General features: G+C 44.6%; 1 protein-coding gene across 4 annotated transcripts in view; it reads left to right on the top strand.

Annotated features, from left to right (window-relative positions):
- The window catches only part of CSMD2 (CUB and Sushi multiple domains 2), a 533,934-nt gene that overhangs the window by 379,440 nt on the left and 136,899 nt on the right, over positions 1-17,595 (top strand). For all 4 annotated transcript variants that reach the window (XM_078379919.1, XM_078379918.1, XM_020800093.3 and 1 more), the window contains 4 exons: positions 3,382-3,520; positions 4,906-5,093; positions 7,892-8,080; positions 9,606-9,722. In XM_078379919.1, the coding sequence (XP_078236045.1) occupies positions 3,382-3,520; positions 4,906-5,093; positions 7,892-8,080; positions 9,606-9,722 (633 nt within the window). The remainder of the gene's footprint in view (positions 1-3,381; positions 3,521-4,905; positions 5,094-7,891; positions 8,081-9,605; positions 9,723-17,595) is intronic.

A 17,595-nucleotide genomic window follows, 5' to 3' on the forward strand; every position in this document is an offset into this window, starting at 1 on the left:
GATGTGACTGGACAGCATGTAACAAACACACAGTAGAAACATCAATGGGGATAAGGTCTATCCATAGACATCATATGCCATCATATCAGGGGAGTTTCCTGAGTTCATTTATAGGAAAGAGGCCCTTCTTTTGAGTTGCTCACTATAGAGCAAACGGCGTCCCAATCCACACAGCCTCAGGCCTGAGCAGGCATCCTCAGCTGGAGCATTCCAGATGTGTCTAGACTACAGCTTCCATCATACTTAGCCCACGTGGCCAGTAGTAGTGCTGGCTGGAAACTGGAGGAGTTGTAGAAGACATCAGATGGGAGAAGGGTAGCTTAACATCACTATAGTTTGGGGAATTTCAATCCCTAGTTTCTTCTTATAACCATTATTTTGGTAAATCGGGGATGCTTCTAGGAACTGCTGTTAAGTCGATTCTACAACATGGGACAGCATTTGCCAAAATGTTTCAATTAGCTCTCTCTGTGTTGTGAAGAGTTGAGAAGGGCTAGATACAGTAGGCAGGAAACCGGGGCTTCTGTGTCCAGAAAGGAGAGGATTGGAAAGGTAGGATTTTCAGATGTTGTGAGGAGGTGTTCCCATGAGATTTCCGCGTTCTTCACAATTAGCATTGTAAAGAAGCTTGCACTTTTTATTTTGTGCAACTGTATTTTTAAAGGGAGCCAAATTTCCTCTCCTGTCCTGATGCTCCATTAGAAACTGATGGTTGTTGGTGGAGTCATTTTGGTCAGGTAGGGTCATTTCTTCATAGGAGAGAGATGCCAGCCAGCGGAAAAAGAAGTCTTGCCACCACAAAACATGCCAGTGACGTCCATGGCATGAGCAGGGCTAGTGAGGGTATCCCTCAGGAATCATAGAATTATAGAATCATGGAGTTGGAAGGGACCTATAAGGCTGTCAAGTCCAACCTCTTGCTTAAGGCAGGAATCCAAGTCAAAGCAGATCTGACAGAGGGCGGTCCAGTTTTCTTTTGAATGCTTCCAGCGTTAGAGCACTCACCATCTCCTGAGGTCACTGTTTCCATTGTCTTACTGCTCAAACAGTTAAGAAATTTTTCCTGATAGTCAACCAGCAAAGGTGATCACTGAAGTGTTGATTACTCTATTTGTCATGGCCAAGAATGGGGAAAGAGATGCCTGTTGGGTTTTATTTTGTTTTGTTTTACCTCTTTCTGGCTGTTCTTCAGAACTTGAGTGAGTGGTGAACATTTCCTGGGGCGCCAGAATCCCTTGAGGTCTGTCAGGAATTTCAGCCTTTCTGGTTAAACATTCTCCCTACAGAACATTGTGCTCAGCCCCCATTTGTGGTTCCTTCCTCAGCAGCATCACTCCTTCGGTTTTCCCTTCTCTTTCCCTTGCAAAACTTCTGGAGTGACGCCATTGGCATCACCTGCAACCTGGTTGAAGGTGAATAAAGGAGAATTAGTCTCATCTCTCCCCTGTCCCCCCCCCCCCCAGGTTTGAAGGGGCCTGTTGCATTTTTTAAAAAATATCTTGAAACAGAGAGAGATTGTTCAAAGTGTATTTCTGTTAGCCAGTTAGAGTTTTTTTTTTCTTATAATGGTCAGATTTGTGGCTTTTAACAGATTAAATAAGTGTGGGGGTTGAGAAACTTCAATTATCTGTTTGTTTTGATGAAGGGACGAGAATCTTCATAAATGTGCAGCGATATTATGTTTCATAATGGAAAGCTGACATTCATTTTCCAAAGGAAAATATTGCATTTTTTTCTCATTACACAGGGAATGCATAAATATCCCCTACTACAGTAGCATATCACAACCAATATATTTTTGAAATGAGGAACAATTTCAAGAGCTAGCAGTAGCATGAAATGCGTAGATTGGAAACACGCACAGGCTGAATTACTGCTCCATTAAGGTCATGCTTCTGCCACCCAGTTTTAATTTCAAAGCAGGATTTTGTAGTTTTAAATGTCATCGCCCAAAAGTTTTGATGACCACTTTAGCACCTTTAAAGCTACCAGGTGCATTTCAGTGTGAGCCTTGATGTTAATATTTACCCATCGAAGGATGAAGAAATCTGTAAAAGGGAAACAATCCATTTCTCCCCTCCTATTTTTTTTTGTTTTGTTTTTGTTTTTTTGGACAAACATAAAAAAAAGAAGGGACCATAAGGCATTTAAAGAGCTTGGATCAACAATTTACAAAGAAATATATATTTAATATTTCTAACCCTTCCTGGATCAACAGGTTGCAAGACAGCATACAAGGAATACAATCACCTTCAAATAATCTAAAATAATGCAAATGCTTGGGGGTGGGGGAGAGATTAAAACAGTGTTGGTAATTACATTGTAATTAATTCCTTTGTGCAATAATTAAGCCCTAAGTAAATTATACTGGAATTGTAATTTATTGGCCGAATTCCTGTTTAGAGGCGGGCACGAAACGAACCACAATCTTAAAAAAAAGTCAACAAACAGGGCTGGTGGCGGTTCGTTTCACCACCCAGTTTGGGGATCCTGTTTTGCCAAAGCAAAATGGAAAGCTAAGTTTTATTCTCTTTAGCGTTTGACTTGCTTCAGCCAAAGGGGAATGCCCACCCCTTCTCACCGTCCCCATCACCTCCGCCTACCTGCCACTGCCACAACCACCATGCCTCTAAGCAAGTGCCAGGGGAGGCGGGGGGAGGTAGCAGGGGCAGGCAGCCTCCCCCCTTGGCACAAATCGAGAAAATGAACCGCAAACCAGTTCGTTTTTCTGGGGGCTTGTGGTGGTTCGTGGTTAGTCACAAAGCACGAACCATCACGAACTACCAGTTTTCCAGTTCATGTCCATCTCTTACCCTGTTGCTTAAGGTAGTAAATGATAACTGGAGAAGGTGAGACTCACCAAATCTCCACTTTTTCAGTAGGCCTACTCTAGTTCGACTTACTACACCAAGCAATAGGATTTCAGCCAATGAAAGGTAACCTCGTTTTTTCCATGGTGTGACTTTAAGTTACAGTCTAGTTAAATTTCTAATGACAGGGGTGTGACTTGACTATGTGAGGAAGAATATCACATAGTTGAAGTGGCAGCTTGGGTTGTTTGTCACACTTCTGTTTCTTGATTTGTTGGGTGTGGTAAGTTGTATGGGAGATTGTAATATTTCATGTAACTGAACAGTGGCTTGTAGCGTTCAAAGGTGCTCTCCCCCCCCCCCGGCTGTAACAATTTCCATTGCTTTTGAGAACTTAGACAGGAAATGCTTTTTAAAAACTACAAAATAAGTAACCTCTTCCTCCCTCTCCCCGTGGATATAACTGCAGCCAATGATTTTTTTAAAAAAATAATAGTTTTTCAACCTCTGCTCCTTCTGTTGTGCTGGTCTTCTTGTCTAGCATCTGTTCTATGTCTTTTCCCACTGACAGCTCCGTGTGGCGGCCATCTGACCTCCCCAAGTGGAATGATCCTGTCTCCAGGCTGGCCTGGGTTTTACAAGGACTCTCTGAACTGTGCGTGGGTCATAGAAGCTCAGCCAGGATACCCTATCAAGATTACATTTGACAGGTGATGGCCATTATAGTTCTTAGAGATGATGATGATTAATGACATGTTTGACAGGCATCTGGCAAGTCGGACCTCACCTGTAATGAAGCAAATGGGTTCTTGGCTGGATTACAGGTGATCTCTGGGAAGATCTCTCGCAAATGGCATTCTGTTTAGTGATTAGGCTATAAGACAGCTGTGGGAAATCTTTACTCATCAGGATGATTTGTACCTTAATCCCCTTAAAATCCCTAATTAAGATAGCCCAGTGGTTCCCAAGCTGTGTGCCTTGGCACCCCAAGGTGCCGCCAAGTTCAGTCAGGGGCACCGCAGAATCCTCAGAAGTAGGATTCCACGCAAGTGCTACTCAGGCCAGGTTTCCCCTTCTCTTTCTCCCACCTCACCCCAAGTATCATATGGGGGAGACAGCCAGAGGCCAGTAAAGCAAGGGAGTCCCTAGTCAAATAAGTGTGGGAACTGCAAATCAAATAAGTTTGGGGAACCACAATTCATTCATTACTCCATTTATCTGTTACTTTTTTCAGTGCATTTATTACCTGCCTTCGCTCTTGTGAGGGCAATGAAGTGTCCATGGCTTTCCTCTCTGAACTTTATCTTCACAACGACCCTGTGAAGAATGTCAATTGGCCCCACTGAGCTTTACCGCAGAGTGAAGACTTTAATCCAGTCCGGTCCTCTAAGCATGATTTTAATCCAGTCCGGTTCTCTACCAAAATGGTAGAAGCTCTCTGCTTGTAACATTTTGGGATTTCATTTTTATTCCATAAACCACCCTGAAAACATTTGCAATTTCTATAAATATATGAAGGATAATAAACAAAATAACCCAACAACAAACCATAGATGTGATGGATACAAGCAGGTATACAGTCCTCCACTTGGAAGCAATTCGTTTTTGTTTGTTGTAGGTTTTTCGGGCTGTCTGTTCTGAAGGTTTTTCTTCCTAACGTTTCACCTGTCTCTGTGGCCGGCATCTTCAGAGGACAGGAGTTTGAGCTCTGTCTGTGTTCTGGTGTAGCATGTGGGATTTCTAGAACACAGACAAGAGTTCTAACTCCTGTCCTCTGAAGATGCCGGCCACAGAGACTGGTGAAATGTTAGGAAGAAAAACCTCCAGAACATGTCCAGACAGCCCGAAAAACCTACAACAACCATCAGATCCCAGCTGTGAAAGCCTTCGAGAATAAATTAGTTTTTTGGTTTTTTGGTTTTAATTTGGAGTGGGACCATAATTTTGGATTTGCAGTCAGAAAAATAAATTTTCCAAGATCTGGTTGAGTCTGACTTAAACTCGATATTGAAATAGCAGGAACAAGGACAGGCATTAGGAAGAGGGCGGATGTTCCAGTTTTTTTTAAGTGTGTGTTTCTCTTGCCCTGTTGCAGATTTAAAACCGAGGTGAATTACGACACGCTGGAAGTCAGGGATGGGAAGTCCTACTCATCGCCATTGATAGGAGTTTATGACGGGACTCAGGTGCCCCAGTTCCTAATTAGCACGAGCAATTTCCTCTACCTCTTGTTCACCACTGACAAGAGTCACTCTGACATTGGCTTTCAGATCCGCTATGAAAGTAAGTCAGAAAAGCAGGTAATTATACCCTTGCCGGGGTTGTGAGATCTCCTTCAAATCTTTGTAGTAGCTGGGGTTTGTGTGTGTGTGTGTGTGTGTGTGTGCGTGTGTGTGTGTGTGTCCCCCCCCCCATCTTATCTTCTAGGTTTGCAGTATTAACATCAGATGTTAGAAAAACATGAATCAGGCATGGTTTAAATCTATATCTCAGGGATACAGTGAACTCTTGACAAGCCGAAGGATCAAACACACATGAGGGAACAATATAAAAATGGTCCCAGGATATATTGCAGTAGGTCAGAGCCACCCAGAGCTTTGGGGCATGATTATAGCCTTCACTAGGGAGGTAACAGGTACTCAGCAATTAATTTGCTCTGGGCACAAATCAACCTCCAGAATCCCCACAGAGCTGAGGTTTTCTCAAAAGTGCAGCAGGGGAAAATTTTGAACACTGGGGAGTTTGTTTGTTTATTTTACCTTCCTGCTGATTTCTTGCACAAGATTAAATTGGATATTTCTGCACTGTTTCTGCTTTTCTTTGTCACTGTGGTCAAATTCAGCCTCTTGGACACTCCCTTTTCCCTTAGAGTAGGGGATTGAACATAACCTGTGATAAACTGGCCGACGTAAGATCCTGAAATTGACACAGGCAGCAAAGAGAGAGCAAAAATCCCACAGAGGGCTAGTGGCAGGCACTTCGGGCGCAAGCAGTGCAAGGCTGTCAAGCTAAATCCTGTGCAGGGAGCAGTACGTAAGATTCGTTTAAGGATCGGCAACGAATCCTGCAGAGATTTGTATTGATTGCTATGCAGTGTCTAAGAAAATATGCACAAGAGTTCCCAAGGGGCGGGGGGGGACTTGGGGCATTTTGCTGGCTAGGAAACCCCAAGAGAAAAGGAAAAGAAAGAAGAAATTTCCATAGAAACTTTGGGATCAAGAACCTTCTAGAGTGACAACCCTTGTTGTTGTTGTTTAGTCGTTTAGTCATGTCCGACTCTTCGTGACCTCATGGGCCAGAGCACGCCAGGCCCTCCTGTCTTTCATGGCCTCCCAGAGTTGTGTTAAATTCATGTTGGTCGCTTTGATGACACAATCCATCCATCTCCTGTTGTCCCCTTCTCCTCTTGCCTTCACAATTTCCCAGTATCTGGGTCTTTTCCAGGGAGTCTTCTCTTCTCATGAGACGGCCAAAGTATTGGAGCCTCAGCTTCAGGATCTGTCCTTCCAGTGAGCCTATCTTTGACCTCTGTTCCTGAGAAGGGCATTAAATGCTGAGAGGTCTTCTGTTATTTTGGTTAAAGTCCCACATTCCTTAGCAGGGGTAGCTCAAGAACCCAACACACACACATACCACGAAAAACATCCAAAACAAAACCTGGAACCTACCATACCTCAAGCACTTGTGCCCTTGACAAGGGCGATAGACTGGAAGACACCCCCCTCAATGCATGATTCCAAAAAATCCTTTTGAGTCCAAGGCATGATGGGAAGGACATTGAGGGATATCACCTTAAATAACAGAGATTTTTAGTGTACAGAGAAATTCTATAAGGTCCCATTTCTTCCATGGGTGTCCTTTTTCCACTGGGATACACAATGGGGTGTTTCATTGGTGGAAGAGCGAAGCGCATCAGCTGCATCAGCACTCCTCCTCCTGAAGGGACAGCCTCAGTCCAGCTAATGGTAGGATCGGGCTGGTACCTTAGTTACATCTCACCTGGATTACTGGATTACTTTTTGTGGGGCTACCTTTGAAAAGCATTCATAAACTTCCTCCGGTCCAAACTTCTGCAGCCGGATGGTTGACTGGGGATCAATGACAGGAAATAGATCTACTTCCCTAGTAACAACAGCTCCATGAACCATTTGGGGAGTAAATCTTTACTTAATTCATTCTCTGAAGAGAGGATGAAAAATCTGAAAGGTTTCTCTCCCGGCTGGGTGAGATTTATAGAGTTTTTGTCCATCTTTTGTGTTTTGGAATTGTTTAGTCGAAAATCCTCTGTTTTGCATGCAAAATATGTCTTTTGTGTTCTGCATTTTTGGGGGAAAATCTTTTGGAACAAAACAAACCCAGGATTTTTGAAGGCAAAACACAGGGATTCATCCAAAAAAACCCCATTTTATTTTGCCAACTCTGCTGCTGAGTGCCCCCTACACACACACACAGTTTTTCACTCTTCGCTAACAGCTCTCGCTCTCCTATTCATTTTCCTTGGGATTAATTCAGAAGCAGTCTTGGACCAGCCCATGTACCCATGCCCTCTTTTATCTAAATGCCAAAAATCCCTTTCCCTCTGTTTTTTGCCTGAGTTTTTTGACATGGCACCTTAAAGAAAGGGACATGTGGAAAATTATCTTACATTTTTCATACAGATAGTTTCTTATATCCTACAGAACCTTTTTCCCCTTGGGATTATGAACCTATTATTAGTTTACTTATTTTTATTGTATTACATGACTGGCCACTAGAGCCGTGAAGCAGGGATATAAATACCAATTAGATCTGTCCTCCTTTGCTTCACAGGAACAATGGGGGGATTTTTCTTGCCTTTAAACTTGCTTTTGCTCTCTCTTGCTCTCTCCCCTCTTACAGAAGTCACATTGTGAGTTGCTTTTTGTGCATTTGTTAAAATGTGTCATACTGGAAAATATAACTGTCGCCTTGCTGGCTGCATGCAACTACTGGGTGCTGGATATATTTTGTGCTTAGTTGAGGCCAGTCTATAGAAGTGTTCCAACCTCAATTGCCATGAAACGTCCTGTTTTTACTCTGCACCATCTGTGGTTTTTATGCAGCGGTAAAACTCCAGTCCGACCACTGCCTTGACCCAGGGATTCCCGTCAATGGCCTGCGACATGGGGATGACTTTTATGTGGGGGCCCTGGTGACCTTTGGCTGCGACCCAGGCTATACCCTGAGCGACAGTGAAGCTTTGGAGTGTGAACCTAATTTCCAGTGGAGCAGGCCCCTTCCCAGCTGCGAGGGTAAGAGCTGAGAGCCAAAATATTTGTTGCTTGGGGGGGAGGGAGAGGGATGTGGATTTGTCGGTCCCATGTACCTCTCACCCTCATCATGAAGGCAAAGCAAAAGGTTCCGGGATCCCTGGAATCATCTGATCTATCAATCTATTGATTTCCCCATCCCTCCTCTTGCTTGCTTTCTACTATTTGTTCCTATAACCCTTAGAACAGGGAAGGAGATTTTTACACCCTCTAGATGTTGCTGGAGTACAGCGTCATTGACTACCAGCTGGAGCTGATGGGATATGAGAGGTGGCAGATTCCATTATGTGTGTTCTCAAGGGCTGATGGGAGTTGCAGTCCAATGGTACCCAAAAGGACCACATGTTCTCCATCCCGCTTCAGATAGTCAGTTGCTTCGGCGATGGCCTCATGCCATACTTCAAACTCTCACATTTCTGTGTCCTCCATCAGAACATTTCCTTAGAAGGGATGCTTTTCAAGGGGTCCTCAGTCAACACGAGATATCACCAAGCACTGGGAGATATGCTCCTAGTACTCCTTGGCCATCAATGAACCCTCCTTATGGGAATATCGCAACAGTAAATCTGCTTTGGATTTTAGTCAGAACTTTACAGCACCTGTTGGTCATCCCGGACCTTATCCCCAAAAGAGGTTCAGCACCTTGGACAGCTATTTTAAAAATTCACATTACAGCCCAAGCCAGTTTTACCGCTGTCCCTAAAATTACAATCATTAGCTTCCACTGCGTCACTACATGATGGAGGTACTGCCATGAAGCAGTGTATTTTATGTCTATCTGCTGTTGTTGGGCTCACATTAGCCCTAGCCAACATGATCAATGGTGGCAGAAGATAAGTGCTGGAACCTAAAAACATCTGGGGAGGGCATGTGTTCCCCCTCTTCCCTGGGAGAGTTTTATAACTGCACTGTAACTTACAGGCTGGCTGACCCCAGCTGAGCATGAAAGCTGGATTGTGCTTGTTTTGGTAGCCCCTTGCATCTTTCCTGTGTGACTACTCACAGGTATGTTATCTTTGTAACCTGAGTGGGAATGGAAAGAGATTCCAGCATTTTGTCAATTGTTAGTGGAATAACCCCTTTCATGCCCTCCATGACCTGTTAGAAAACCAACTATATCATGTTTCATAAATCTACAGTTTTCAAGACTTCCAGCTTCATATATTCATGATGAGATGTACATTTTAAGAAATATGAATGGCTAAAATGCCTACAGTCAAAAATAAGTACTAACACATTTCACTTGGTGGAGAAAAGGTCTATTAAGAATGCATGTTAAGAAAAGTGCATAAATAAATGTGCATATTATAGAAGATGCATATGGAAAAAGCATAGGAATAGGGGAATTAAAACCAATGTCTCTCAACTTGCTATAAACAAGCAATGGAATGGAACAGCAGCGGGATTTATTTAAATATGAGAAATATGAGACAGAACATTTTTTGCATCTCTAAATCTGGGCATGGAGGATGTGAGCAGCTACCTCTGTTTTTCTCATTCTCACCAGCTCTCTGTGGAGGCTACATCCGTGGATCCAATGGCACCGTGTTGTCACCAGGGTTCCCAGATTTCTACCCCAATAATCTGAACTGCACTTGGGTCATAGAAGCTTCTCACGGCAAAGGTAACTCTTGCATCACGTATTTGTCATTGTATTTTGATTCAGTGTTCAGAGGCTGCTGTCTGCTCTGGTTTCAAACCTGCACTGCCCAAATTGCTGAAATCTATTCTCAAATATGTTCAACAGCTTGGATGGCTCTGGACTCTGCTCTTTTTATCCCATGTGTACTTTGCTGAAGCTCAAGCGAACTGAACTTCATGGATCTCATATTGATTAAGCAGGGTTCCCTTGGCATTGATTTCTGGAATTTACAAGAGGTGAAGAGGCAGAAATATAACAAAATGTGAAGAGTGTGTGGTGTGAGCTAGAGAATTCTTGTTGCTCCGAACCCAGTACAGTCTACCTTCTCACATGAACATCCAGAGATGATGTATGCTCTTTGAATACAAGAGATACTGGATGTGATAATAATGCTGGGTTTAATGATGGGGATGGTCAAATCACCACCCATAAAGGCCAAGGGAGAAAAAGTTGACAGGATGGTGGATTCCTATAAGGGAAAAGAGTGCATCCAAAAATAGGATTGTGGTCAGCTGCTACATCAGCTCCCTGCTGGTTTTGTTGTTGTTTTAACTTACAAATTGCCCCATAATGCTACAGCATTATGCTGTAGTGTGTACAATTTAATTATGAGGCTCTACATTGCCCCCATCTCCAGTCTGCAGGGTACTCAACCTGTCATCCTTGGAAGGATGGAATGCTGAGTCAACCTTGAGCAGGCTACCTGAACTTGTCTGGACAAAACTCAGATCATGGGGAGAGGCTTGACTACAGTACTGCAGTTTTAACAACTGTGCCATGGGGATCTGCAACTTGTGATTCCCTTTAAAGACCTCTAAAAGTTCCTATTATTAAAAGCAATACACAAGCCTCACCACCTAAAGATTGTGACTTCCTGTATGGAGTTAATCCATCTTACGTTCAGTTTTCCTCTTATTTGGAGCTGCCTTCTATTACTATTGCAATCATCTTTTCTCTGGCTAATGCCTAGGCTTCTTACAAGAGCAAGAGCACAGACTTCTCTGCCCTTCCCTTTTGTCTGAGTGGGAGATCAGCCAAGAGGGCAGGGCAGAGAAGCCTCAGCTCTTACAGGGACTGGAAGATCAGTTGAATATCACAGAGGCTGGGCCTGAGGAGTTGAGCCAGAGGGGGCGGGAGAAGGAAGCAGCAGCACCTTTATGAACCAGGATGAACTGGGACAAACCAGTTCACACACATCTCTATTCCTAATACAGCCTGTTTCTTACATTTCTGCTTGGCCTTTCCTCTTTTGAGTTCAAGACTGTCCTCCGTTTCATCCTCACTACAACCCAGTTACGTAGATCAGTGATTTTCGTAGCTTGGGGGACCTGGAAGTTGGCTTTCCCAAGTCCCAACTGAACACTCAAAGCAAATAAAATAACAGTAATAATAATCTTGGAACCGCAAAACTGGAAGGGACCAAATGGCTCATCAAGTCTAGCTGCGGTCAAGGGGGCCCAGTGGGGGAATCGAACTCCCAACCTTTGGCTCTGCAGCCAGATGCCTAATGGGTTAGTTCTCATCATCTTCTCTCTGATTCAGCTCTGCTTGTCTTTGCCCTATGCTGTGAAGGAACCAAAGATACACAGCTGATCCTTCATCACTTCCCCTTTCCTCATCTGACCGTGCTGTATATTTCCTGTAGGACAGCCTTGCGTTTACTGCTCCTATCTCCAACATTGCCCTCATCACTGCAGCAAATTGACACACACACACACACACACACACACACACACACACACACACACACACACACACACACACACACACACACACACACACACACACATGCACACATGCACACACGCACACACGCACACACATTCAAACTTGCTTGGTTCCATTCCGCTCATTCAGGTGGCCTTTAACAAAGTAGGATTTGAAGAAGTGCTGCTAGAAAGAGCCTAGCTGTAAAAAGAGAGAGAAGAAGAAAGGGGGGGGGGGAAGTGCACATTCAATTTGAGCTGCCTTCAGTGGCTTCATTCTTCTTGTCTTGCCAGATTCTGACACAATGGGAACCGCTATCAATCAGGTCTGTGATGCCGATTGTATTAAAGCAGATAAACCAGTTGCTGAAAAGCACAGCGCATTAGCGGAGGCGTTACACCGCTGTGCAAGGTACCCCACCGAGTGGGAGCAATCCACTCTTCATTAATCCACTCAGCTCTGGCTTCTCTCGTCTGACAAGAGGCTTCCCATTATCCCACTGCATGCTTAACACACAACACGCAGAGACCGGCGCTCTTGCAAGATGTAATTCAGATGGCGCCTGTTTTCCCAAAGATCAAAGAAAGGCTTTTGGCCACCCTCGGCGAGCAGCGTCAGCAACTCCTGCGGGGCAGCACAATCCCCAGGTTTCGGGATCCCTGCACTACAAAGAGGTCACTCCCTGAAATGCCAGGAGTTCTTTCTGTATCCATCTCTGAGAGGGTCAGAGTGGATGATAAAGTGGCAAAGTCGATACGGTTGCTCTAAGCCTTTGTGTAGTGAGACGAGTCTACAGGAGGCAAATGAAGCAGTCAGCAGAAGCTGACAAAGGGAATAGGCCCTGTCGGGGCAGGCAGAGTCCGATCAGTGACCTGGATCCCACAGTGAAGGAAATTGAGGGCACAGCCTGCTACAGAGAAAGGAGATGGGACTAGTTGGTAGGCATGAGATTTCTGGATCCCCCCCCCCTTCCCTACTATGACTACCAGAATTCATCAGGAATCCCCCCAGCTAGAATTCTGGAAGCTTTAGCCAAAAAGTCCAAGTTCTCAGAGGCGTTTCAGGATACACACCTGCTCATTGCCAAGGCTCTCTCTGTAACAATGGCCATTAAGCATGGGAAAGGACACAGAGATGTTTGGAACTGCAAAGCATTAGCAGGCTGGCGGTTTCTTGAGAGACACCCTTTACAGAGAGACTACCGTCCCCTACTGCTTCACAGTTCCTGTGGAGATTAGAAAGCTCCACCCTAGAGAGAATCTTGCTAGTTGTTACTATATGTTTATTTGCATCTCAGTGTTATAACTGGGTGCATCATACATGGTTCTTAATCCCACTTATAACCTCTTCAGCCCTGAGCTTGGATGCACAGGACTCAGCAGTTGCACAATGAAAGCTGGTGTGCCAGGTGCACCTGTTCCTTGAGATGTCCCATCCTGCCACAGTGACACATGCTTTAGTTGCATTTCATCTAGATTACTGCCACATGCTCTGCGTGGCACTGCCTTTGACAAGTGTTCTCAGCTGGTTCAAAAGGCTGCAATCAGACTACTGACTGCTGCTCGTTGTAAGGAGCTGATTACAACAGCATCGCTGGCTGCCAGTTGGTTTCTGGACCAAATTCAAAGTGCTGGTGATTACCTATAAAGCCCTATATGGCTTGGGTCCAGGCTGTTTGAAGGATTGTGTCACCTGTATCCATAATATATTGGTCCACATCCTGATGAAGACTACTAAAGGTAAAGGTTCCCCTTGACATTTAGTCCAGTGGTGCCCAACTCTAGGGTGCGGTGCTCATCCATATCTCCAAGCCAACGTTTGTCCAAAGACAGTTTCCACGGTCACGTGGGCAGCGCAACTAGACACAGAATGCCGTGACCTTCCCACCGAGGTGGTACCTATTTATCTACACGCAATTTTACATGCTTTCGAACGGCTAGGTTGGCAGGACCTGGGACAAGCGACGGGAGCTCACTCCACCGCGTGGATTCGATCTTACGACGGCTGGTCTTCCCACCTTGCAGCCCAGAGGCTTCTGCGGTTTAACCTGCAGTGCCACCATATCCCACCTGATGAAGACTAGTATATGTTTTTTAAAAATTAGCATTTTTAAAAAAATACAGTGGTCTGTTAAAGATAGATCACCTGGCCTTGCTTTTATTTATTTATTTATTTATTTATTGGACTTATATACCGCCCCATAGCGCTACAAGCACTCTCCGGGCGGTTTACAATTTTAATTATAAAGGCTACACATTGCCCCCCCAGCAAGCTGGGTACTCATTTTACCGACCTCGGAAGGATGGAAGGCTGAGTCAACCTTGAGCCGGCTACCTGGGATTTGAACCCCAGGTCGTGAGCACAGTTTTAGCTGCAGTACAGCGTTTTAACCACTGCGCCACGAGGCTCTTGTATTGTATTGCGTAAGGACTAAACAGCTTTGGTTGGTTGGTTACCCGAGTTTCTGTTTGCTAGACTTCCGTGTTGCTTCTTGCTGCTGATTCTGGACGGCCCTGAGGTAGCATGTCTTGTAACTGTGCCTCAGCCTGCCAGAATTACTGCTCCAGGAAGCAGGACAGGCAGTTTCTTGTGGGAGTTGATTACTGATCCAGTGTTGTGAAGGGAACTTCGCAGTCAAATGAAGATTGGCATCTAGATCTTCAGAGTCTTGGTCCAACATTGTATCCATTCTACCATATTTACAATATCCTGTCCACATCACAGCTTTGACCAAACTATGGAAGAGCAGTCATGCCCAGTGATGAAACCCAGAGGAGTCTGGCAGGCCAGGTGTTCTTATGAGCCAGGTGGCTGTTTGGCTTTTTTCCAGTAATGTGATCCAGTGCCAAAGAGGTGTAGAGGAAACAGGTAGAGCCAGGTCCATCTCCATCAGAGGAAGGCCACTGTGGCAGTGGTGAGGACACAATGAATTAGGGCTTCCTCAGGGTGTTCAGCTGTCGAGACAAAGGACAAAATGACACACCCTAATATCAACATCTGGTTTAGCCTTGCCAGCTTCTGCCACTTGAGAAAACAATGACAAGATGGTCTCAAGACAGGCTGTCTGATCATTAGCGTCTGTGAGAGTTTTAGTTTCTAGTCCAAGCTTTCTATAATTTGCCCAAAACGCCTCTGCACAAAACGGTCGTCTTTTCTGTTTGTCAAGCAGAACACAGAGGGGAAAAAAAAACTGCTTGATTGTATGGCTTTAAAAGTCTCTGTGAGACAGACAGAGTTCTAACTCCTGTCCATTGAAGATGCCAGCCACAGAGACGGCCAAAACGTTAGGAAGAAAAACCTCCAGAACATGGCCATACAGCCCGAAAAACCTACAGCAATCATCTCTGTGATAAGAGGGCAGCAAAGTTGTGTGCAATCTGTCCCATTTGTAGTAAGCAGGTTATGAGCAGTATATGGTCTACCCAAATGAGAAAACACTCTTCCAGCATATCAGAAAGCATCTTGCCACTTGCCAAGCAAAATTAATAATTGTACAATTTCTCACTCTCATGAAAAAGAAGGAGAACTCAACGACAGTTGCTTTCTTCCGTCTAATAGAAGGCCTGGCCTTGTCTTGGAACAGAGCAGGCCGAGAAGGCTGGCTTCCTTGACCGAGCGAGGGACGAGGCCAAGCCAGTTTCCGAGTGTTATTTTCACCAGGCTTGACTAATCATGGGGATTCATACTGCCAGCCAAAGTGTCAGCGCTGAACTGTAGGTGGCCACTGAACTGGAGCCAGGAAGTTGAGTCAAGAGCCAGAGACAGGACTCAGGGAGAAGAAGCCAGAGGCCGACTGAAGGCCAGTCATTGCCCGGTCAGTATCTGAGCCTGAAGAGAAAGCCTTCCTGTCCCTCTTTGTTGGAGATGTGTCACCGTCTTGGACGTCTTCAGCCAATTAGGAGCTGCAGGTTTATTTGGTTTCCAGCTGGATGGAGACAAAACCATCCAACACTGACTGAAGAGTTCATGAATTAATTGGTCCATTTAAGCAGATTAGCTCAGATTTAGCAGGAAGCAGTTCATGAAAGCACAAATAAAATGGTACTTCTGTGGGCTAGATGCTGCCTCTCTGAGTTAGATCAGCAATTAGTCCCTTGTTCCTGTAACTAAGCACAGATGTGGACCAGGTCTTCATCCGCATCCAGGGTGGCCTTTGCTTTTTAATTTTGCAATAACGGCAAGGGAACGCCTAGCTTAGCGGTTCCCAGGCTTGGGTCCCTAGATAAGAACATCCCACCCCAAATGCTGAGAGAACAGTACTTGGACTGGACTGCAACTCTCTGAAATCCTGGACAGCACAGCTAGTGGTGAAGATTTCTGGGAGTTTTAACCCAAAAACATCTGGGGACCCCAGATTGGGAACCACTGTCCTAGCTGAATGTGTGCTTCTTCTATAAGTTACTTCTTTGATGGTCTCTTTTCTATAGATTCGGTTTGAGGGTTTGCTCTTTCTTGCAATCCAAGGGTGGGCAACTGAGACCCAACCCCCCCGCGCGCCCCAGCCTGCCCTGCTCTGCCCCACACAACCACGGTCTGTGGCAACATGCCCGCCACTGATATTCAGCAGCCACCATCAGCATGCTTGGTCCTGCAGAAATTTGGCAGCTGCCAAGCATCACCCAGCCTTGTAGCTGTGAGAATAACGCCAGAGTGTCTCCTTTCCTTTTTTTGAAACTGAAAGTTGGAACAGAGAAGCAAATCTCGCCCTGAGCTTTAGAAGTACTATTCTTTCATCATTTGGGGCATATGGGAGCGTTGGCAACACAAAACGTCACCTGTTGCCTATTTTTGTCAAGAGGAAAAAGGAATGTTTTGCCTAGGAAGTTACTTTTCAAAAGTTTTGCATTTTTGTTACTGATAGACTGTTAGAACGTATTAGAGTAATTTTTTTAAAAAAGGAAGTAACTTTCTGGGTTAATTGTAGTGCTCTCCTTTATAATTTTCTTACTTTCTCTGACTTTTGACAATATTTAGTACTGATAAGGAAACAACCTTGAACTTTGAAAACTTCCAACCAGCATGCCCCAGAAAATACCTGTAAATACCCTTTAAAATTCTTGAAAGTAACTTTGAAACATTACTTTTGTTTGTTACTTGGTTCTGTTTGTTATATTCCTTTTGAAATATAACCATGACCCACCAAAGTAACTAGCTATAAGTAACAACATTACTTGCGACTAACTGCTATATTTTAATGTGTGCTATCTATGCAGAAGTGCATTTCCTCAGACCAGTTTGGGCCTGAAATAACAGCACAGACTAACACGGTTACCTTTTCTAAAACTACATTATTTGTAAGTTATTGGTTCCAAATTCTGAGCAGATCACAGTGCAAGTGTTGGCAAAACCCAGCTTCTTCCCAGGATAGCTCTCCCAAATTTCTCTAGCAAAGCCTCTGGTCAAGTCTGAACTTCCTGCTGGCTTCAGTCATGAGCTTTGAAACAATGTTTTGCCTTTTCTGTAGGTCCCACTGCACATGCCTGTTATTTTCTGTGCATCAGCTGAATCATCTGGCAAATTGCATTTAGCTCTTTATTTCTTGAGGGAGGCCCTTCATGCGGAGCAGCCCCAAAAGAATGTATGTCATGCCCTCAACCAATTGATCTGCCATCTTTCCTCCATTATCTTACTTTCAGGTGGGCAGGGAAGTTGTTTAACCAGACTGAAGATAGAAGGTTCATGCAGCTTTATAAAGATAGGCAGACCTCTTTGCAAGGGAACAAAGACTGCAGCCCCTCAGAGTCCTGAACACCAAAACAGCACGTGGATAAGACAAAAAGAGCACTATAGTACAGTGATTTGTGGGGGGGGGGGACAGAACCTTTTTCTCCCAGGGCGATAGTACGAATAAACTGGAGGGCAAGTGGATGGATCTGTTACGGCCAAGGGCAGTATTTTTTTCCAGTACATCCACAGACTTTAATTTCAGATGTAATGTCTCTGTCAGTCGATAGGATGTAGAAAAAGGCTGGTTCTTCATCTGGTTCCCTCCCTCCTTGGTTTTCTTGCTGAGTGGCCAAGACAGACAGCCTTGAAATTGGTAGCATGAACTTCTGAGGTCAAGAATAAGAGGTTTTGTAAAGAGTGGTATGTATCTCTGTGAGGGGAGTATTTTTCCGCCTAAGCAAATAATGGCTAAGAAGAAGTG

This window comes from Pogona vitticeps, chromosome 9 (assembly GCF_051106095.1).
Source record: "Pogona vitticeps strain Pit_001003342236 chromosome 9, PviZW2.1, whole genome shotgun sequence".
Classification (NCBI taxonomy): domain Eukaryota; kingdom Metazoa; phylum Chordata; class Lepidosauria; order Squamata; family Agamidae; genus Pogona; species Pogona vitticeps.